The sequence below is a fragment of the Eulemur rufifrons genome, chromosome 12, assembly GCF_041146395.1.
Source record: "Eulemur rufifrons isolate Redbay chromosome 12, OSU_ERuf_1, whole genome shotgun sequence".
NCBI classification, from domain to species: domain Eukaryota; kingdom Metazoa; phylum Chordata; class Mammalia; order Primates; family Lemuridae; genus Eulemur; species Eulemur rufifrons.
In genome coordinates, this window is record NC_090994.1 from 494,069 (window position 1) to 516,441 (window position 22,373).

The 22,373-nt window shown below is 43.7% G+C and overlaps 1 protein-coding gene across 1 annotated transcript in view; it reads right to left on the bottom strand.

Moving 5' to 3' along the window:
* CSMD1 (CUB and Sushi multiple domains 1) overlaps positions 1-22,373 on the bottom strand; it is a 1,254,382-nt gene that overhangs the window by 125,116 nt on the left and 1,106,893 nt on the right. Inside the window, exons 30-37 of the mRNA XM_069485062.1 lie at positions 21,849-22,043; positions 17,605-17,721; positions 15,800-15,913; positions 14,246-14,341; positions 7,206-7,409; positions 6,206-6,330; positions 5,715-5,811; positions 825-929 (exon numbers count right to left, since the gene is read on the bottom strand). Coding sequence (XP_069341163.1) covers positions 825-929; positions 5,715-5,811; positions 6,206-6,330; positions 7,206-7,409; positions 14,246-14,341; positions 15,800-15,913; positions 17,605-17,721; positions 21,849-22,043 — 1,053 coding nt within the window. The remainder of the gene's footprint in view (positions 1-824; positions 930-5,714; positions 5,812-6,205; positions 6,331-7,205; positions 7,410-14,245; positions 14,342-15,799; positions 15,914-17,604; positions 17,722-21,848; positions 22,044-22,373) is intronic.

Consider the following 22,373-nt stretch of genomic DNA (forward strand, 5'->3'; position numbering starts at 1 on the left):
GGAATATTCATCATCACCTGGAAATCTGGGCTTTCAGAGGCACTCATGGGTTTACATCCCCACAAACTGTTCATCTCAATTCAAAAGATCGCTTATTAAAGCTTATCCATGTATCGGCTTATTTGCAACTGCTTATTAAAGGAGATGAATATCAACATTAAGCATTTTTAGTGCTTGAAAACATGTCCTGAAATAAACCTTACTCTCACTGGAAATTCTCATTTTGCTTTTACAAGGTTTACCTGCATAATCAAACGCCAAAAAGGATTTGTGAATTTGACCTTTGTCATCCGTTTATCAGACTATTAGCTCAGCCTCACATCCATTTTTAAAAGGTTGGCGTCTCCTGGGCGATGCCTCCTTCCAATTAAAATGAATAATACGCAAATGCAGGCACCAAGCGACTGCTCTTTGCTAGTTCTTATTCTAACAGCCTTTGAGACCAGAAACAGAAAAGGGTTATCGCCATAATCTACCTGGGAAGTTATGATTTCTTATGATGTTGGATGCTAATATGAATATTTTTCAGCCCTCGCAAGAAAACCAGTCATATTACAAATGGGTCGTTTTTGCGCTTTTTAATACAAACGACCTGAAATGATAGCAGTTGTTTCATCTAATTATTCCAGATACTAAACTTCTACACTTCTTTTAAAAGATATTTCACAGGGCTAGGGTTTATAAGACCCGATTCTGTGCACATCTTAGACATAGTTTTAGAACGACGATATTTTACTATTTAATAAGATCATGCATTTATTTTTCCTTTAAGAAAATGGCTCAACATAACAATGAAAGCCAGATGCGAAAACAGTGGGCCTTACTTTTGTATTCCAGGTGGAACCCAGCCGCCGCCACGCTGATGTCGGACTGGAAGTGCAGGTAGAGCTGGTTGGAGGTGCTGTTCAGCAGCGCTGGCACCGTGGTGCCTGTAAGAAACACACAGATGGAACGTAAATGCCGCAAACTTACTCGCTCTTCTAAATATTAAATACGTGGGGAGACTTATTTAGGCTTACAAACTCCTATAGCTTGTCTGGTCACCACGTATTTAATCTGAGTATTGATTCTGAGCAGGACACAGTCAGCTGTTCTATTTTTCTAGACGCAATAAAACGTACACAGCATTTCCTCTGATTTCCTCAAGTGGACGTGACATCCGTCTAGCATAATTTCTACGGCACAAAAACGCTTATATTTTGCCAAGCGTGCGGCTTCTGCATCGCCGTAACAATGCAACCTTCTACTTTAAATTTTATTTATTCATTTTTTTTTTAAACTTTACTTGACATGAACCAAGAAGGGGCAAAATTTCACCACCCAAGTCCTAGGAGAGACGGGGCAGGTGCCGCTCCCATGTGTGACTCACAGGATGTTGGTCTTGACCACGTGTCCCCTTTCCATTCCCTAAGCTGCTCCTACTGAATACCGTTCCCGCTAGCTCTGCGAGTGATTTCAACTAGACGTGCGTGAATAGGAAAATACAGGTTTATTTTTGTAACGCTGCTTCCTTTGCTTAAAACGTTCCAGGCTGCATGGGAGTAACGGACACATCAGAAAAGCAAATGCTGACGCCGAAGACCAGGGTGACAGACAAGCTGTGACACTGGTGGGTGCTGAGGAAGAGCAACATGTTCTTCTCCCTCGAGTGTAAGAGGCTGCGGTCGGACACATCAAAATACAGAAATACAACAGATGAGTTTAAATAACTTTTTCCAAAAGTGAATATGCCCAACACTCTACTGGACTGGAGCCGTTCTCTGAGTCAGTCTGTGCACACCAGACACGGAGGAGCACGCATCGTGTAACACTCGCCACGGTGCAGGCTAATTATCAGCGTGCGCTAAGCTGAAGACAGCACTGGTGCACGGAGAGAGAAGTTACATTTTAAATAACAAAGCAAGGAACGAGTTGATAACTATTATGAGTAGACGAATACTATTGAAAAGATAAGATCCTCCGTCATCATCCGTCACTCTCTGCTTCAACGATTCCAATATCCCCCAAAACCAACGGCTCCAGGTGAGGATATATCTGGACACATGACGTGTGCAGACCCAACTCCTGTTCCATCCCTGCAACATCTGATCAGCCTCCCTGTCTCCTGCCTTAACCGACGGCACCATCAACGGCCTCACAGGCCCTCTGCCGGAGCTTCCTCCCTCTTTATGACTCCCAGCAGTCATCAGGCCCTAACGAGCCTAAACCTTTTCCCAAACTGGTTCCCCCCACTTCATCTCACCACCTCACAGCCATCCGCCCGGGACAAGCCGGTAGTGCCCCGTCACCGAGATCAGTGCAATAATCTACCTTGTTTCCTGAATCTGCCCTTGCGCTAATCCAATTCACTATGCGGCAGTCGAGAAGCTTTTAAATAAGTATTTACGATGATGTCATGTTAAAATTCTCACAGATTCCTGATCATCTTAGGACCAAATTTCAGCCTCCTTGATTTGGCCTTAAGACCCTGCATGATCTGACCACTGCCTGCATTGCTAGTGTTGTCTCATTACTTTGTTTTTGTAATTAATTTTTCTTGTTTCAAAGTGATCCCCAATTACAGGCCTGGGCTGCTGCTTCCCTCTCCCCTGGTCTCTTTTGCCTTCCTCATTCCTACTCCTTCAAACGTCTCTACTCATTTCCCAAACTAAGCCACTCACTTATTCATTTAACAAACATGTGTTTATCTGCCAGATAGAACCCGTTAACCGACTCTCCAAACGTACCAGTTATTTTCAGCCTTGATACAAAGCAGAACTTTCCCTGATTAGGAAAGAGCCTCAAAGATTTGAACTTCATTAAGTCCTAAGATCAACAAGGTACCAATCTTGCCACTCGAAATACGGAGCTGCTACAGGGTAATTACTCTTCCCCTCGGCTATCATCGCCTTTGTTTCCTGCCCGGACTGAAGAAACAGCCACCAGCTGGTCTGTAAAGCTGGGCCTGGCCTTCTCCATCTGCATTCATTCTGCACACAAAACACTCCTCTCACAAATGGAGAATGCCTGCAAATTTTATTTCTAGATATGAGTGTAAGAAACACCTTTTAATAAGATTCTAAATCAGCTTCATTTCGCTTTGAGGACTCATCCTGTGGAGTGGGGAGGATTTAACCCACATTGTTACCTGGAATCCCTTCTCTCCTCAGGACGGCCAACGGTCCCGAACTCTGGGGTCCTCAGCTCTTTGCTTCACATACGCCCACTCCCCAAGCTCACGCAGACCCTTGAGTTTGAGTGGTTCCAAGGCTTTGCGCACACGTCTGACAGCACGCTCTCTGACAACTGCCTGGTCCCAAATCTAACCTTTCTGAGTGCATCCAGCTGCCATTTTCTTTCTGAGGTCCTGCCGCTTCCTGCGGTGCTGCAAGGAATGCAATGATACCCCAATTCCCTGCAGGAAACCCCGGCCCGGGAAGCTCCCCAACCTTCCTTCTCGTCAGTCATTCCAGTCCCTCTACCACGAAGCCTTCACTGCCACCCTCTCTGCTTTCAAAGGGTGAGCCTTTTGAACGACTAACGCCGGGAGGGGGTTAAACCTGGGGCACAGACACCTGCTGCTTTAGACCTTTCAGTGTGCGGATGAGTGCACGTGTGCGTGTGCAGGATTAGTGCATGTGTGTGTGTGCGTGTGTGGGATTAGTGCACGTGTGTGTGGGGGATGAGTGCATGTGTGCGTGTGTGTGTACAGGATGAGTGCATGTGTGCATGTGTGCGTGTGTGTGTGTGTGTGTGTGTGTGTACAGCCTTTTGGAAGATGGATTCCCTGCCCGCAATCTGGCGTCTGTGTTTCATTCCATTTTCCCTGGCTGCCAAGGGGGGTTGGCTCTGGGAGGTGGGGTCATTGTAGGCCCGAATCATTAGTGCATAATTCACTGTAGGAAAACAATAGTGTGTGTAGAATGACGGACACTTAAAATGTTTGCTGATGTAACACCTTTGTTGTTTGGCCTTGGTTGGATAAATAGACAGACAGATGGATAGTCAGATGGATAGATGGATAGACGGAGAAAGGTAACTCTTCAAACGGGATGACTGCAGGGAACAGACCGCAAGCCTGTCCTTGCTGGTCAGCAGGTGCCATGAGGAGAGGCTGCTGTAAACCACGTGACAGGCAGCGCAGTGCAGGAGGCGGAATGTCACACACTGAGCCACTCGGCCTGTTTGCAAAATGAAAACTAATCTGTCTGAGGCACAACCCAGCCCCACCCCCAGCTCCAGCAGAAGCCGAGTGGTGGCTGGAAAGGGCCACCCCAGGCCTGGGAAAGGGAACGGTGAGGGAGGATTGGGGACAGGGAGGGGAGGGGAAGGGAGGGGTGTTAACCGCACATGGCCCAACTCAAGACCCTTTTTAACATCAAGAAAAGAAACTGATATCACTAAAAACACCAACGTTAACCTATTTAGTTCAGTTTATGTGATATCTGCCGTCCTCTCCCTATTGTATTGTTTTTGCATTTTCAGATAATATTCGTAGAAAGAACAGTATGTTGCTACAGATCTAACTAATTCATCCAAATATGTTTTTGTTACATTATTTGCACTACTTTTTGCCTGGTTTTGCCTGTAATTTGGGGTAATCAGTGACTTGTTCCACTCCATTACTCTACTTAACTAGCTATAAATTCTTTTAAGAAATCCTTCCCTTCTTCGCTTTCCGTCTGCGGGTCTCCTGCCAGCGGCTGCCCCCAGTAGCCAACTCCCTCCAGCTCCCTGGCCTCAATTCTGGCACTGGTTTCCCCCAGCGCACAGGGAGGCGGGTTCTTTTATTAACTGTGCACGTTGCTTCCACAAACATCTCCATTCTACTCTTACTCGACAGCTTTTTTTTTTAAGAAAAAGGAACTGGATAACGCATAGTCTATTGGGGCAAGGGGATCTCTGTTTCATCTTGGGCGATTCTGTAATGTCTGTATCTGTGTTCCTCATTCCTAAAACAAGGGCAGCAATAGAACTTAGTGCACAGTGCCATTTTCAGGGTAAAATTAAACACACGTGTCAACACGCGTGAGTGGCCTGCACCCCGAGTGCTCAGGGAGTCTCCACTCTGCTCTCGGTGAAGTGTGACGTGCTAATGCCGTACAGTGTCACTGTCACGTGTCTACAGGAAGGATGACCCGCTACGAGGACGTTGCTGAGATCTGAATGATGCCCCCGGGCGGGGGGCAGGGTGGGCTTGCCGGCGCATTCTGAAAGGACAATCTCTATGACAGGTGCCTCTGTGCACGCTGGAGGCTCGTGGACGAGCCAGAGAAGACAGAGCTGCGTCGACCACAACTCCAGGTCTGGCTCCTTGTGAGTAAAGCGTTAAGATTTTCTATAACTCGTACATAACAAAAAGCTGCAGATCTCAGGCATAACCGAGGCCCACAACACAGTGTGATTTTCCCAGACTGCTCACGTTTCAGAACTAGAACCCTCCCCGAATCTCAGCCTCCTCCCCACCTCCCACCATCATCACCGAGTGCTGCACCCACTGCCAGCCTGGGCCCCCGCCACACCTGGAGGCTGAGCTACCTGACCCGGGCAGACCGGCCCTGCGCAGGGAACGCACCTCTCCTTGTTCTCGCCTGCGTTGGCCGATGTTGCTCTGAGCCTTTCGACCCCAGAGACACCGCCGTGGAGACGGAGGGGCTCTGCAGGGAAACGCCTGCATGGGGGTCGTCGGTTCTGCTCTCCAAGCGTCTGCACTTTCTGACTCACGCGCATCTCACCTGAGAAACTGCCCAGCCTGGGAGCCGCGGCGTCCGCGCCGTCGTGGATCTCCAGGGAGTCCCAGTTCTGCTCCGTGGCAAAGCTGATCACCTGGATCTGCCAAACCATGGCGTCGAGTTAGTACTGTCTGCGGCTTAACAGCATCCGTCTGCTCAGATGGGGGTTTCATGATTGATACACACGCATGTGCACGTACACGGCAAAGTCAGAGAAGGTGGACACGAAAGAACATTCAACAGTCTCTACAAAGGGCGCTTCGGATAGTTTTTATCCTAAAAAAACGATTACTTTTATTCCAAATATGGAACTAGGATTCTCAGAGACATGTTGTAGAGAGAGTAAGGGAAATAGATTATGGTCTATATATTTAAAAATAACCAGTACAAAATTAAAAAGGAAAGGAAAGAAAAGGAGGAAAGAGAGAGGGAGAGAGAGAAGCCCCCGGCCCCCAACCTGACCCGTTTGCAGACTCTGGGCTTTGAGGACCCACCTGAATTCCCGACCCCTCTGTCACTATGATCCTCCACACACAGTTCAGGTTGTTGCCATAGGGCTCGGGGTAGCCAGGGGACAGGATTGTGCCTCTGCGCTGGGTGAAATTGCCACTGCAGGGGACTGAAGGACAAAACCATGTTGAATAAAAAGGAAGTGCCATGAGGACAACGTGAATTTGGCGTCTAGTTTTCTTTTACCGTGTGATCAGATAACGAGAGAAACGTTACATGTATATGATACGTTAAATGACATTTTTAGCCAAGGTACAGTTTAGTCTATTCTCTTTTAAATTAGAGATATCATTGATTATCATCTACCATGCTACTAAGTTATAGATCTCGAGTCTATACATAAATCTTTTCCAATTCTCTAAGAAAGGGCTGTACCCACAAATGGCATCTCGGAAGTGACTTGTGTTTAGAATAATTTATCGACTGTAAATTCAGGATCTTGGCAGAACATGCTCTTCTCTGTGCAGACATGCAACGCCCAGGGTTATTAATGGGATTTATGAGCAAGTCCAGAGAGAAGCTTGAAATGCACCAGAGAATGCTAGTGCTGGTCGTGACTGCACTAGGGTTTCCTGCACAGATGAAGCACATAAACGATCGCTAACAAGGTCATTGGTATTTGGGCTGCATTAACCTATCACTTTTCCAACATTCATCAGCACCGATTTATTAGAAGGACATTATGTCAGTAATATTGCAAATCAACATTATAATGATTTTTCCCCAAAATGAAATGACGTTGTATACCCCAGACTTCAGAGCTGATGGCACCTTAGTGAGCACTGAGAAGAGAAACATGCTGTATCCTGGTGAAGCTGATGAGTTGTTTTACGCAACACAGTAATTTTTAGGGTGTGGCTACCACTCGATTATTTCCGATAAAATAAATTGCTCTTATGTGGGTCGTGAGCGTGATGGTTATGTGGACGGGACAGAACAACTCTTCAGCGCTGCGGGGCCACCACGCCTGAGGATGCTGCTTACCCACGCAGCTGGGGATGGTGTCGTTCCACTGCGCCAGGGCGTTGGGCACCGACTGGCAGCGGAGCGCTGTGGAGCCCTGAAGCAGGTACCCCGGGTTGCACTCAAATCGGACGATCGAACCCGCAGAAAACTCGGAACCGATTCTCCGTCCGTATCTGGGCTCGGGCACAGAGCTGCACTGGGTGTCGCTGGTTCGAGGAACAGCTGGAGGCAGAACAGAGAACACAGCCGTCTGCATCTCCATCAGGAAGTCAAGACACTGCCTTGAGTCTGAACAGAGACAGACGCTCTTTGGGTAACTGCTGCTAAGAAGTCAACCATATAAAGACGGAAGTCGTAAGATTATTAGCAACACTCATGCACTGCTGGTGGGACTGCAAACTAGTGCAACCTCTGCGGAAAGCAATAGGGAGATTATTTTGATTCAACTATGCTTCCATTCAGTGTGGAAATATTTTCCATCAGAAAGCAAAAGTCAGTAAAATTTCATACCATCTAAAAGCTATTGTGGAAAAAAATTAATGACATATCAGAATTGATCTTTCCTATAAATAAAAGTGAAATATAGAATAACTATCATATTCTATAAGGTTGAGCATCCCCTTATACAAAATGCTTCAGGAATATTTGCATATGCATAATGAGATATCTTGGGGATGGGATCCAAGTCTGAACACAAAACTTATTTTTGTTTAGTATACATCTTCTACACATAGCCTGAAGGTAATTTTATACAATATTTTTAGTAATTTTGTGCACGAAATAAAATTTCGACTACATTTTGACTATCACCCGTCACATGAGGTCAGGTGTGAAATTTTCCATTTGTGACGTCACGTCGATGTTCAAAAGTTTCAGGTTTTGGATTTTCAGATGAAGGAGGTTCAACCCATATAATAAAAGACAGCTTCAATTATATTTATGTGTCTGAGTATTTTGTTGCAGTTGAATAATGGCATGAAGGGAAAAAATACGTCCTGTGGAGGCTTCCACAGTCACCTCGGGGAGTTTTTGCAAAACCAAGCATCACCAGTGGCAATTTTCCTGCTGTGACGGATGACTTGGGAAGTGCCCACTATTTGTGGCAAAGATTCTGCTCATCTGAGGGGCTTGCAATGCAGCCTCCCTTGTGTGTGTATTTCCAGGGTGTCACTGTCATCCCAGGGTCCCGAAGATGAGGACAAACACAACATTAAGTCACTATGACAACTTCTCCAGGAGCTTCCTATTTTATTACTTTTTTAAAATTATTTTACTTCATTATTGTCATTTTCAAGGAAAGTAACAATAAATGAATAACACCTGGATAAAACGAAGGAGAACGTTTTTAGAGGAAGAAGTTTGGAAAGTAAGGAGAAGACACCGATTTTAAGGACGTGAGAAAGTAGGACAGAGAAGAGCCATGAAATCGAGACATCAAACCTCCACGTAACGTTGGGGGGGGGGGGAAATCAAACAATGTTCCGTGACTTTCTCTCTCAGCCAATTCGCTGGCTCTTGCCCTTCAACCTGGATGTTTCAGACGGCATCGGAGAGAAATCCCATCCTCTACGGTAATTATGCTCTATTTTTGAGTAAACGTTTCGCCCTACTGTGAAACAAAATTGAAATCTGCCGGGTGGACGAGGGGGCAGGGAGCAGGGTCAGCCTGCAGCAGCAGAGAGTCACAAACAGAACGATCGATTCCTCAGGCCGCCACCTGTGCCGCTCAGACACGGACGCTTTGCTCTGGGCCTTCGTAAGGCGGCACCATGAACGCGGGCACCGCGCCGGGGAAAAGCAAGACACATGGCGCGACAGACTCGCTGATCGTTCCTCCCCAGCGCTTGCTCTGACCCACGGACGAGCCGCCGCCCGCGCTGCGCCTCTGCTGGCGTGGACGGGGTAGCAACAGCAGCAATGATAGCATAAATCCGAACGCGTGTCCGAATCGCTTGCAGTATTTAAGTGAGTCAGTTCCCTGTTTCCTTTAGCGACTGAGGGACATTTTCTATGCCTCAAAATCGTGCCTCTCCAGGAGTTGAAAGTCCGACTCAACAAGCCAGCACGAGTCAGTGAATCCAAAGACATTGATTGCTGAGTCACAAATAGGATGGATGCTCAGTCTTCTGCGGAAAAAGTAGGCACTTTGTAAGCCTTGACACAAAACATGAGCGTCTTAGAAGGAGAAAACCAGTGAAGCCTCATGACTCAAGCATCTAGAAGGAGAAAGGGCCTGGGGAGACCAACAGAAACAGGCACTTGCATGCCTAGGAAGAACTTTGAGCAGAGAAACTCTTAATGTACCTTCTTTTCACCCAATTTTTTTAAAAAAAGTATTTCTATGTCTTTAGCTCTGTTTATTTTTAAGGGGAGGGGGGGCATGGGCAATATACATAACCTAAACTTTTGTACCCCCATAATATGCTGAAATAAAAAAAGAATAAAAAAGAATGCTATTTAATTAACCACATTAACATGTATGCTAAAGAGAGAGAGAGTCTTGCCAATAGGAAGCCCCTGGAAGAGGGAAGCCTTGAGCTACTGAGTCTGGTAGACAGGATGGGTCCCGTCTCAGGTGTGGCTGGGGGGGGTGCCCTCTCAGGTGTGGCTGGGGGGGGTGCCCTCTCAGGTGTGGCTGGGGGGGGGTGCCCTCTCAGGTGTGGCTGGGGGGGGTGCCCTCTCAGGTGTGGCTGGGGGGGTGCCCTCTCAGGTGTGGCTGGGGGGGGGTGCCCTCTCAGGTGTGGATGGGAGGGGGGTGCCCTCTCAGGTGTGGCTGGGGGGGGTGCCCTCTCAGGTGTGGATGGGAGACAGTCCCTAGGTTAGAGCTGTCGTCCCAGCAGACACGACTTGGAAAGGCAGAGCCGGGGCTAATGGACATGTATACACTGCACTGTGAGGACATATGATGTAAACATACGGCTTCCTTCTCCCCCTGCAATAGATAGTAAATCCTTACAGTTTACTAATTTTGATGTGAGGGTATTGTCTTGAGAGAACTGAAAGTGGCGTTGAATTCGACATCAAAACCCAAAAGAAAAATAGAGCATATGTGGAAATAGCAAGGCATAAACACAAGAGCATCAAAAATAGTCACATATTGACAAGGTTCTCTCAACCACCCATCTTAATGCAGACACCATCGGCCATGTGCACGGACAGGAGAAAGGAGAGGACAGCGTGGAGCTTTAAGCGTCCTGCCGGGAGCCAGCACGAGCCAGGGCAGCAGGAGAGAGGATGTTTGCTCTCCCGACTTGGCTTCCGCTGCCACGTCGATGGATTCCAGTGTTGGTTGATTCTAGTGTTGAAAGGCATGCATGGGGGGCCAACGTCTCTAAATGCAAATACTTCACAGAATAGCATCAAAGATTTCGTCTAACACTGGAGGAAACAGACAGCGCTGGACTTACTAAGAAACGGTATGTCTGACGTTTGCCTTTTGCATTGACCTAAGGATCTGCTGACTGTAGGTGCAATGTAATTTCCACGGAGTGCAGGGATCCCCACACCTGCGCAGCCAGCTCTAGTCACGGCAGGATCTGTCATCTCCGCTGGCAGTGAGAGGTCAGGGAGCTCAGGGGTGGAGGGGGCACCACGGGAGTCCCCTTTGCAGTGCACGTTCAGGGAATTCCTGGGAGCCAGAGAACAGGTAAGAGAAATTTCTGCTCGATGCCTAAAAGAAAATGTGCAAAGCCAAACACGACCAATGTTTCAAAGCAAGAACTGTATACCTCCTACGTCTTCAAAGAAGTTCTCTTATGCAGGAAAAAAAAAAAAAAAGAGAGAGAGAGATCGTGGTTCAGCCCTGGACTATTGGCACCATTGCAGACACTGTCCCACGTCAGGTGGAGAATCGTGAGACTGTTGTCATGATGGTTTCTCTCTCTCTACAGCTTCTGCTTCTACCTTCTACTTGCTCTTGCCCAGCTGCAGGAGCCGCTGCTGATCTGTGAGCGGTGAGGGGTTGGACGGGCAGGACGCGGGCCTGAGCCACAGCTGCGGAGGGGGCTCCACCGTCACCGAAACGTGTTGGTGACATAAGGTCCCCGATCTCAGTCTCCACCACTTCTTATGTAACTGGACGCTGGTGAACTGCGCGTGCTGCACTCCCTGTAGAGCTCACACCGCCGTGATGATTCATCAAACTGCACCAAACAGCCAATCACAGCTCTTCCCAAGTGCCCACTCGTGGTCGTCCATCAGTCAGTGCGGAAGAGCTACTCAGGAGTTTCCCCAGGAAGGGCCACCGGCTATAGCCCTACTTTGGGGCGTTCCTGTGTTCTAACTCCCCCTCTTTCTTCCCTCGTGCTTTATAAACGTACCCTTCTACTCTCAAATGGTAGGAAAAACAAACAAAATCCAGCAAATATGTAGATCGATTAGGATGCTTTTTGAAAAAGCCCCTACACTTCCATTTCTTGGTAAGTTCAGAGAGACGGTGAGATCATCGTTATTAATGTCCCCGAGTGGTTATCCAGCGTGACGTGCAGGGGTGTGGAGCAAGGGGTCGGAGACCGCGGTCTTTGCACATCTGCAGTCAGACATGCGCTGTCGCATCCCGACACTGCCACACTTACTGTCACCGACGACTCCGCAGCTCTTCATAACGGAACTGTGAACGAGGGTTAGATTTCCTACATGCAAATCATAAAGTCTCAGCGCAATTTTAATCTTTAACAATCTATGAAAGTATGAAGCTGTAAGTGGTGTATGAAAGCACTATTCAGAAAATTTCTATGCAACAGAGTTCCAATAATTTCTAGGCTTCAGCGTAACTACTATCTTTCAAGAGGCGATATTCAATTTAACTTTTCGTATGTATTGGAAACTTTTCCCATTGGTGTGAAATAATGTATAAGTTGCATTTATGATCTCAGTTCTTTACCTCCAAAGGATGTACTTTTGATAAAGAGACATCAATTTTTGCATAAACTCACTGGTAGGAACAAAGCAAGGAAAGGAGGTATATTAGGACTTTATGAAATACTGAAGCTGTTAGAATTATTATATATTCTTAAGCGCAGGAAAAATAGATCACTTCTATCTATGACTTTTCCTTTCTACTTTTCTGTGTCTTATACATTATGACAATGTATTACTTTTAAAAAAGGAACATAATTTTTAAGAAGCATACCTTGTGGGGATAACATTTGAAGATAGGATAAGCATTGGACCATTTGCATGAGATATTTTATCTGGTTATCTGATAGATTTTCTAATCTTTATCAAAAAATCAAAGGAAGCCCTTTAAAAAGATCTGACAATGCCAGTAATCCGAATATTTCCAGGAGGAAAAATATCCTTAAACCAGGTTGGCTGAGTTTCTTTACATGGCACACCAAGTTCGGTTTGTGATTCTGCTTTTGCAACATAATATAGAATTTGAGGACAATTAGAAGGGGAAAGAAGCAGTGACATAGTTTGAGGGTTGTCCCCTCCAAATCCCACGTTGGAATCTGATCACGGTGGGGGCTGTTTGGGTTCTAGGGGCGGATCCCTCCCAAGTGGCCTGGGGAGACCTGGTCAGGTGAGTTCTCCCTCTGTAAGTTCCCTTGAGAACTGGTTGCCAAAAAGAATCTGGCAGCCCAGCCCCCGTCTCTCTTACTCCTCCTCTTGCCAGGTGACACACCTGTTCCCTCGCCGTTCCTTTGAGCGGAAGCTCCCGGAAGCCCTCACTGGAAGTAGGGCTGGTGCCAGGCTTCCTGAGCCACCACAGAACTGTGAGCCAAATGCACCTCTTTTCCTAATGAATTACCCACTTCGGGGGTTGCAAACAGAGTAAGACACAGGCAGGCTGCTTACACAGGCCACTCTAATAAAGTCCATTTTAAAAAATTCTGGGTAACTGTTTACATTTTAACAAAAGATGCAACTCATAACAAAAATGTAACTACTTTTCATTCGACAGCATCGCCATTCAATCAACTCCTATTAAAACAGGACAGAGAGACCTTTGCTGCCTACTCACCTGTCAAACACCTTTCTCACCCTCTTCCCCTCGCTCTCCGTCAGCTTATTGCTGAAACCCGAACCGTTTTTAGAGTGAACTACTTTGAGGGCATCGATCTTGCAATTTGAGATGATTAGAAATGATTGTCATATATAAAAATAATGCAGCATTGTTATTCTCCATAACTTTTTGGAAAACATAACATGGTCAAGAAAGTTTTCTGGAGAAGTCTTTATCAAAGGAAAGACACCTTGCTAAGAAATAATTCTCCTCCGATTCTGAGGAAATATTGAAAAGGGACCAGTAATCTCTCTAGCCTCCAGCAAAATTGAGACCTAGAAAAACTTAAGGATTTGCTTTTGAACACACAGTTTATCTTTGAAGATGATAAGCTCTGTCAGACCTCAGTCTCTGCAGTCATTGCAGCTTCCACCCAAAGACCTGCTCTGTGCTTCTGAAAGTGCACGAACAGTGTGTGTCGCATTTTGTTAAAGTTCATGGAATAAATATGCAAAACAAAGGTGAAACATGTTAGGAAAAAACTATTCACTTTTTGAAATCTTGGAACAATATGAAACATTTTCAATAAGCTCTAAATTCAAAAATAAGTATAAAGGTGTAAAAGTACCAGCAGTTAATAAAAAAATAAATATTCAGTTAGAATAATAGATACATGAGTGATTTTATATTTTGTTTGGTTTTGTTAAATTGCCTTTTAAGTTAGTTTTTATAATAAGAGGTGGAATTGTATAATGCGTTTTAAACAGTTACCAAGATATAGACTATTATATCATACTTTACTTAAATAAAATATCACATTTGAAGTCATTCTGCAAGATATAAAGAGCTACTGAGAAGTAATGTGACCAATGTTGGTTTCCTTAGAGTGCCAGATAAATGAGATATTATTGAGTCCATGTCGTAGAAATATCAGAGTCAAGTGTCAAAAGGATTGCAATGTTTTTACTAAATAATTTTATTGTAAATATATGAGTACCGTCAATTAATTAAATGTCACAAAAATGCACCTCTGATCCTTTCGGTGCTTTGTCTGAAAACGGCGGTGCGTGCCGCGCTGGGAGACGCAGGTGACGAGCGGAGTGACACTTACCCTGATACACGAAGTGGAAGCCCCGGGCAGACGCTCCGCTCTTTGCGCTGAACCGGAGCAGAATTTGGTTTGACGTAGCCAAAGGCAACGTCTCACCTGTACGCAAAAACAGAGATAATCCATGAGACCCAGAAAATACACAGCCTTCGGGGGACAATGGTATTTTGGAAAATCATAATTAACTTGAAATTTCACATTTAATTTTTGAACCTTAAAAACAAAATCTTCCCTTTGGGGTCTAAGACCCGAATATATTGTTTTTATAAAGATTTTAAAACTCTGTTCTTGCTTGTTTCTTCTATTAAAATACATTCTACTCATTATTTCACGTACGTTTTCTTTTGAAGAAAGCACCAAAACAGGTCTACGAACTGGTAACAGGGGAGCTACAAGTACTGAGTGAATCATTTACTCAGAATCACTTTAATTTGATAATTACGTGCTAGGGTTTTACTTAAAATTAAGAAATTTTCTCGAATCCAAAGGTGATTAAAAAAAAAAAAAAACTAAAGGATTCAGAAAAAACCTTCTGAAATATATTTTTAGCCCATAAGGTACATACACCGTATGGGGAAGAGTCCGTTTCAGGCACTGGTGAGAGGTGTACAAAGTGGCTTAAGCTTTTCAAACAGGGGAGAACTTGTTACCATGTATCGATATATTGAATGTGTGTCCTCTGATGCATTCTCAGACATCACGTCATCGAACATTGGTAGAGGATAACAAACACAGATGTTAAGAATTTGGGTTAATAGTGGAACAGTGAACAACTGGAATAACCAAATCTTTACCTTCCTTGGCCAAAGCCTGTGGCGCACGTGGCTGACTTGGTAAAGGACTTGGTAGATTTACTCATTAAATGGTGAGAATGTAGCAACAGAACAAATACGGGCTAGGTCATCTATGAGGAGTGGGTAAATAAATTGTGCCACCTAATTCAACAACTCAGAAATCAAAGTAATGGCATTTGATATATATTTATATGTTTGGATAGGGAAAGACTTCTGTGTGTGATTTTATGTGAAATAATGGGATAAAAATAAGTTGTGAAATAATACCCCATGTTTTATGAGGTCCCATATATGCTCACGCAAGCGTGCAGGGATCCCTGCGTGTATACACATGTGCACACTTACACGTGCGTGGATGTGATAGGTCTCTGTGTCTATGTATGTGTAGGTTTAGAATGATCTAGAACAAAATGTTAATAGTTTTTATCTCTAGTTGGAAGATTAAGACATAGGGAATAGACAATAAAACCTACAAGATAGTTTATTATCCCTTTTATTTTTTTGGATGTTTGCTTCTTTTATTGAGTACTATATTTTCCACAATCTTCATAAGTAAAATGATAAAGGCAGGTGGTTTTATATATGGTATAAAAAATACTTCTGCAATCTTACATCTAAAATAAAATTTTCCTAAACACACATTCAAATTCAAAGATGATTAAATTTCTCATTGATCGAAAGAAAGAAAAAGAAATAGACAAGCATTAGAATTAAGCGCCCTGGCTGTCTAAATGGAATTGACCACGGCGTTCTGAGAGCTTACCTGAATGAGACCCAGAGAGGGAGCTGAGCAGTCTGGCCTGGGCGTGCGTCCCGTCAAATAATTCTGCCAAATCGTTCAGCGCTGTCTGGAAATAGGCAAACTGTCCAAACACCACTGTAAAACAAAAGCGGGGAGTTGGCACAGTATATTTAAAAAAAATGAAATGGGCAATTTGGTTGTACTATATATTTACTGATTGACCCAAAGGATGATTATCCTAAGACTCTTATAAAAAAATAAATACTAACTTATTTTCTTTACTTTCTAAGTTTACAGTTAATTAAATACTTTTATTTGCTTCTTTATCTCTTGTTATATTGAGAAATGTTTTTTCTTTTAATAAATACTATTAATACATTAAGACAATGGCAGAAGAATATCTCTAAAGGCATTCATTCATGTTTAATTAGTGACATTTTATTCAATGGAAAATGAGCATAGAAATCACGCCCCATGATAATTTGATGAGGTGTTTAAAATCCTTCACGAAAGGTTATTAAATGCCAAATTGATATTAACTCATTTAAACACTTGATTCAGTAACAAACCACAGGAATGGCTTGTCCTTCCACAGAATTCTTATTCTGCAATTTTATTCACCTTCCAGGTCATGTGCATTGTGTGAACACACCTCCCCCAGGTAAAACACAACCACGCATATTATGACTTCCAATGTAAGCAACATTTGTGCATCTGAACGGAGGACATAGAGGGCCTTTGCGATGTTTAGAAAACCCTGTGGTTTAGTATCTATTTATAAGCAATGAGCAACTAATCCTTTTCCTATTTACATGTCAGGTTAGCACTGAAATCATTCTGCGTCATCAGGAGCAAGAAGGGGAGGGGTGTATGTGGTTGTGCATGTCAGAATTCTCAGGGCAAGGCCCCACCCTTGATCCTATCCTGAGCAAGTAACAGAAGTTTATGAAATCATTTGTCTCTGGTATGCAAGCTTCTTACCCAGCAAAGAACTTTCCCGTAATATGTTTAAAAATGTTTTACCTCAAACACATTCCAACATCAGAATTTTTATCTGCTTTGTATTCTGATTAAGTGACTGCTGTTTTAAATGTAAAGAAAAACATAGACTATGTAGGGTTTTTCATATGACTGCTGGAGAAAAGGAAATCGTCTACAAAATGACAAGAGCTACTCTCTGGTTTCCTGCAGAAAAGAATCCAACACAGGACGAATTTTCCTGCTCAAGAGTGGGCGAGGCATTGAGCAGACAATGCACAGAACCACCCAGGAAGTCACCTAGACATGAAATCACCCTGCAAAACTCGCCCCATTGGGAGCAAAGCATAGGAGGGACGCTCAGAAAGTTGGGTTTCACTGGGCGGAATAGGACTCCGGCTGCTTCTACGCCCCCGAGCACACGGGAGCTGGCTCAGGGCTGCGGCGATTCCCATCACAACCAGACCGGCCACCAGACCGGTCAGCAGTGCACAGAGGCACTCGGGCTCGCCTGACCCACTCGCCACTTCGCGATCCTCCCTTACACATAAAGACCACCGACCCGGAGAATCGCTTCAGAGAAAAATCAGAACAAAGCCAAACTAATTCTCTCTGATGATTCTGCCCTGGAATCCTAGAAGGGAATTTAAACAGTTCGTATCACGGTGGTAAAAAATATTGTGATGGACGTGGTGTAGGACATACTTGGAAAGCTCACCACTTAAATGCAACTCGTCTTCTTTTACAGTAATATTTATTCTACTAAGAGCTAGCATATTGGTTCGTGAAATGGCAGAAAAATTAACAAGGGACAGAAATATGATGACAAATTAAAAATAAACTCTTACCAAACTCCTTCGGCACAGTTATGGAGTAGAGGCATATCTCACCAGCCGTGTAATTACGAGGGTAGTTTGGGGATAGAACTACCCCTTCCGACCCCGTGTACTGGCCTCCACAGGGAGCTGAAAAGAAAACCGACCAAGAATTATGTCCCAGGCAATAATAACACCGCAAGTTCTGTCCAGCCGAGGCCAAAAGGCGTCAAATAAGTGAGCGGTGTGCCACATTTATCTGAAAACTTAACAAAACATTACAGTCAAAATCTCCTTCCACATGGCTATCAAAGTAATAGAAAAATAAACGCAAAGATTTACCAGGTGAGGATAAAAGTCATTTAACTTAGGAGAAGGACCTAACGCTATTTCCAAGATCTGTCTCAGGCATGTTTAAACAACGAAGGAAGCAGCCATGCTAACAATAAAACAGGTTCGATAAAGACACGATTGAATGACTTTAAAAAGTCTCACCAGCATCGCCCGGCCGACATGAATTGCCATATTAACTTAAGAGACACAAACATTGTTGCAGTTTTCTATTGTTCTTATATTAATATGGGACTAAAAGGAAAAATGATTTGCTTTTTAGGGTTTTTTAGTTTTAACTTTTCATCTCATTGATTGAGTTATAGAGCAATGTATATAATTACTAAGGCTGCTGGGGCAGCCTCCTCTGGGTTCACTTTAAAGCTGAAGGAGCCCTTTGCTAGACAGGGCAGATAAAACAGAGAGAGAGAGAGAGAGAGAGAGAGAGTTGATCTTCCCTGATTATCCTATTTACTTTGGCGTTGCTTTTCCCGAGGGGGGAAAAGAAACAAACGCTGTAGCACAGATGTTCAGAATGTGTTTATCAGCATCATATGTGAAAACAGACATCCAAATCAACCCCAGTCACTTGATATACAACCTTTAAATTAAATCGCCAACACTCCAATCCCTCATATTTTCACAGGAGCGGGGTCCAAGTCCACCCATCTATTAGGCTGCAGAGCTGTGACAGGACAGAAGTCACTCGACTGCCAGCCCGTTGCACCTGTCCCCGCCTGGCTGTGGCCTGACTGCGCTGCTGATCCACGATGAACCTTCGCTGATCTCAGTGTGGACTTATTTTCAGTCTCCCAGAAACTCTGTATTTCTACAGATCAATTCTGCTTTGCTTTCTTACAGGACTTTGAGTCACTGTTTTATTTTCCTTTCTTTTTTTTTTTTTAACAGTCATTTCTTCTTGATCTAGCAATTTTCAAGCCTCAAAAAAAAAAAAAAATAGACACTAGAGATATGTTTAATCCTTTGAATGTTAATTAGTACCCTGTTGAATCCTAATTGATGCACAGAAAATTCTCCAAGATTAATAAAACTCCTTGGAATATGGTAACACTGAGGTGAAGGCACTTTTGCTAACGATTTATCAAGAGATTTCCCAAATCCGTGCATTACAATGGCTTGGAAAATTTAAGCCCGATTCTAAAAGTCAAAGGGAAACAGCTTAGACATCTGACAGCTTTGATCTGTTTGTGATCAACTGGTAGAGATTTTACTTAATTAGACCAAGCTCGGCCTTCACACTAATGTCTTAATTCAGAATCATGTTATCATTCTAAAGACCTTTGCATAGACTTTTTTATAATTTTAAATAGAAGAATTTAGTTTTCTCTTTTAGGAGGAGGAGATTTCTGTAGCTCAACTCCAGGAGAGCTGCAAGAGAAGCTAGGAGACTCCGCTACCAAGGCGGACGTACCCCTTGATTTTATCTCCCCTCCTCCCCCATGTGAATTCAACCAGCATATTTCAGAATTATCTCTTCTTTCTCCTCAAAAGCTTAACATTTAAGTTAAAAAAATAAGTATAAATAAAGAATGGAAATTTATTTTCTTTTAGTTCTAGTCATATAAAATTCAAGCAAATCATTCTGAAAATACCCTCTTTCCACCAAAAAAAGAAAAAAAACATCAATTTCAAATTTTAAATAAGAATTATAAATGAAAAGTGGAAATAAATCGTCACTGGGCCAAAATGTCGATGCCCAAATTATTAGAGATGGGACTCGAGTTCTTATCAGCGACATTATCAGGATGTATTTTTTTAAAGTGTAACTCCAAAGACTCATGTTGTCCAGGGAGAGAATGAAGGAGGTGTTACCTTGTCATCATAGCAAATATATATTTTTTAAAGTCAAAGATGAAATAAAAGAAAACCGACTTGGCACGTTGGTTCGTTACCACCTTGATAAAGCTGTGCTCATACCTACGCGTTACTCCTCAGACTCACAAGATAAGCACCAACACGCACAACGGGTTTCAGACCCAACAAAATGTGTGAAATTGAGAAAATTATGTAGATAATTTTATTTAATACTTAATAATTATCATACCTGTGTTACTGTGTTAATCTGAGAAACAGGTGAAGTCCTTATAACAGAAATTATTTTATATTAATCCTATAACAAGAAAAATATGTGCTTACTATCTGGTAATTACTGTATTAGATTATTTCCTAAATGGATAAAGACATTCGACAGCGTTCATTGCAGATGGTAGCAACAGCCTTGCTCAGCCATTAGGGGTTAACCGACACACACACACACACACACACACACACACACACACACAGATATCTCTCATACGCAAAGGCAAAAACATATGATCAAATTGAATAAACAATAACGGCAACAAAACAAAACTGAAAAAGAGAAGCTATTCCGACCCAGGAAAAGGGCCCTACCCTGCTTCAATTTCAGTTCAAATTACATAGCAAACGTCAAGGAGCATAAATTACAGGCTATAAATGAATAACCAGGAAAAAAAATCACGTAGCGCCTCTGAAAGAAAATGGGCCAAAGTGCACTGACTGCATCGTACACCATGGGAACTTTCAACACGGTTAAAGCAGAACAGAAGTGCCCGAGCTCCCCCGGGGATCTCAGTGAATCACAGGTGCTGATTCACGCACGGAACGTGCTGCCCCCATGCGAGGTCCAAGATGCACCGGGGGGAAACCTCTCTGCTTTGAAGATTCGGAACATCGAGTTTTACTCCTGTGTGGACAGAACACCACCCCAAGAAATCCGTGTTCCAGGAGTGACGCGCTTTGATGCCTGGGAAGAATATTGTGCCCGACTTCACAGGTCTTCAGACGTGGAAAAAGAAACATTGTCTGATTTAACTTTTATTATAAATATTTGCCCACTCTGACTTCTTTTTTTTTATGTTTTTTCTATGGGTAAAGTATCATCATTCCTCCATATGTTCAAATGGTATTTGAATTTAATACAAATTAAATGCCCTTAGTATTATTTTTTAAAAAAGTATCAAGCTCATAGTATCTCCTTAATTTACCTTCCTGCTTTTATCTCTTTCACATCAGTCTCCTTACATGATCACTACAGAGATGTCTGAGGTGGGAAAACATATAAACCCAGGGGTGCACAGATCGTTCTATGGGATGTAAGACAAAGAAATTACAATTTTTATCCAAAATTATATCTTGTCAAATGTCAACGTTCAGTTCATCTTGAAGTAGCCCTGCAAATCCATTTCTCTTCAACAAACCACAAGTTTCTATCCTTTTCTTTTTAAAATACAGACCACGCAAAGAGGAAAGGGCGTCAGTCAAACACCCACAGCATGAGGAGGTTTTGCCCAGAGACTCCCAGGAAACCACGCCCTGGAGTCACACTCGGAGCTTGGCCATGGGAAGTCTGTCCCGTGGATCACACCCCCAGGGCAACTGCTGTCCCGCCTGTCACTGCAGGTTAGTGGCGTCTGTCCTCGAAGACGGATCTGACTTTTAAGATGTGATTTTATTACTCTAATCGCTAAAGAAGAAATTACCGACTATTGATGTTTTGGGGGAAAATGGCACATCCATTCATATATATATGTATAATTTTTATGTATATTTATAGATTTCATACACACACACACACACACACACACACACAACACATCCAGAGAAAGAGAGAGAGAAGCAACTAGAAAATGCTAATTATGATTCCTCATGAAGATCAGGTCTAGAAAACTCAGAAACAGAAGTTAAAAATGTCAGACTATCTGAGTGAAGGGGAAAACTGCCATCCAGGAACCCCTGAGGACGGCTGACACGCCAGGGAAACTAAATGCTCCACCCGCCCCCTGCACAAGGTGACCGCTGACCGGAGGAGCGCGGGGCTGGCGTGCGGACCGCGCTCCCCATGGGACTGTGCCCCCCAGGGCAGGTGATGACTGCGGGGATAGCCCGAGTCCGCCCACACCCACCGTGGCAGGAGGGGAGCGCGTGGTTCCAGGACGGCTTCCCGTCGGCTCCGATCACACACGTGATGGACGAGGGGTCCACGACCTTGTACCCAGAGTCACACTGGTACGTTACAGTGGAGCCCAGTTTGAAGTCCGTTCCAATTCTCGTCCCGTTCATGATGTTCCCAGGGTCAAAACATGCTTCCCGAGGCTTCTCTGCAGGAGAAAGGACGGTGGACGTAGTGAGGGCACCATCTTTTCTTTTCGTTTTTGTTCTCTGCTTGTTTTACTCAGGGCCTAGAACAGTGCTTAGCATGTGAGAAACGCCCCCAAGATACTTACTGATTGGCTAATGGTCAAGGTAAACTATTGATTAAATAAAAACAGAAATATTCCTCTTTAACAAAATGATATTTGTTTTTATCAAACCACATTTTACTATAGAATTGATGTTGAATTTCTTTCATCTAGGTAAAAGAAAAATACAGTACTGCATTTTTAGACATTTCTGTATGGCTATGGGTTTTAGTACTGAACCAAAGAAAT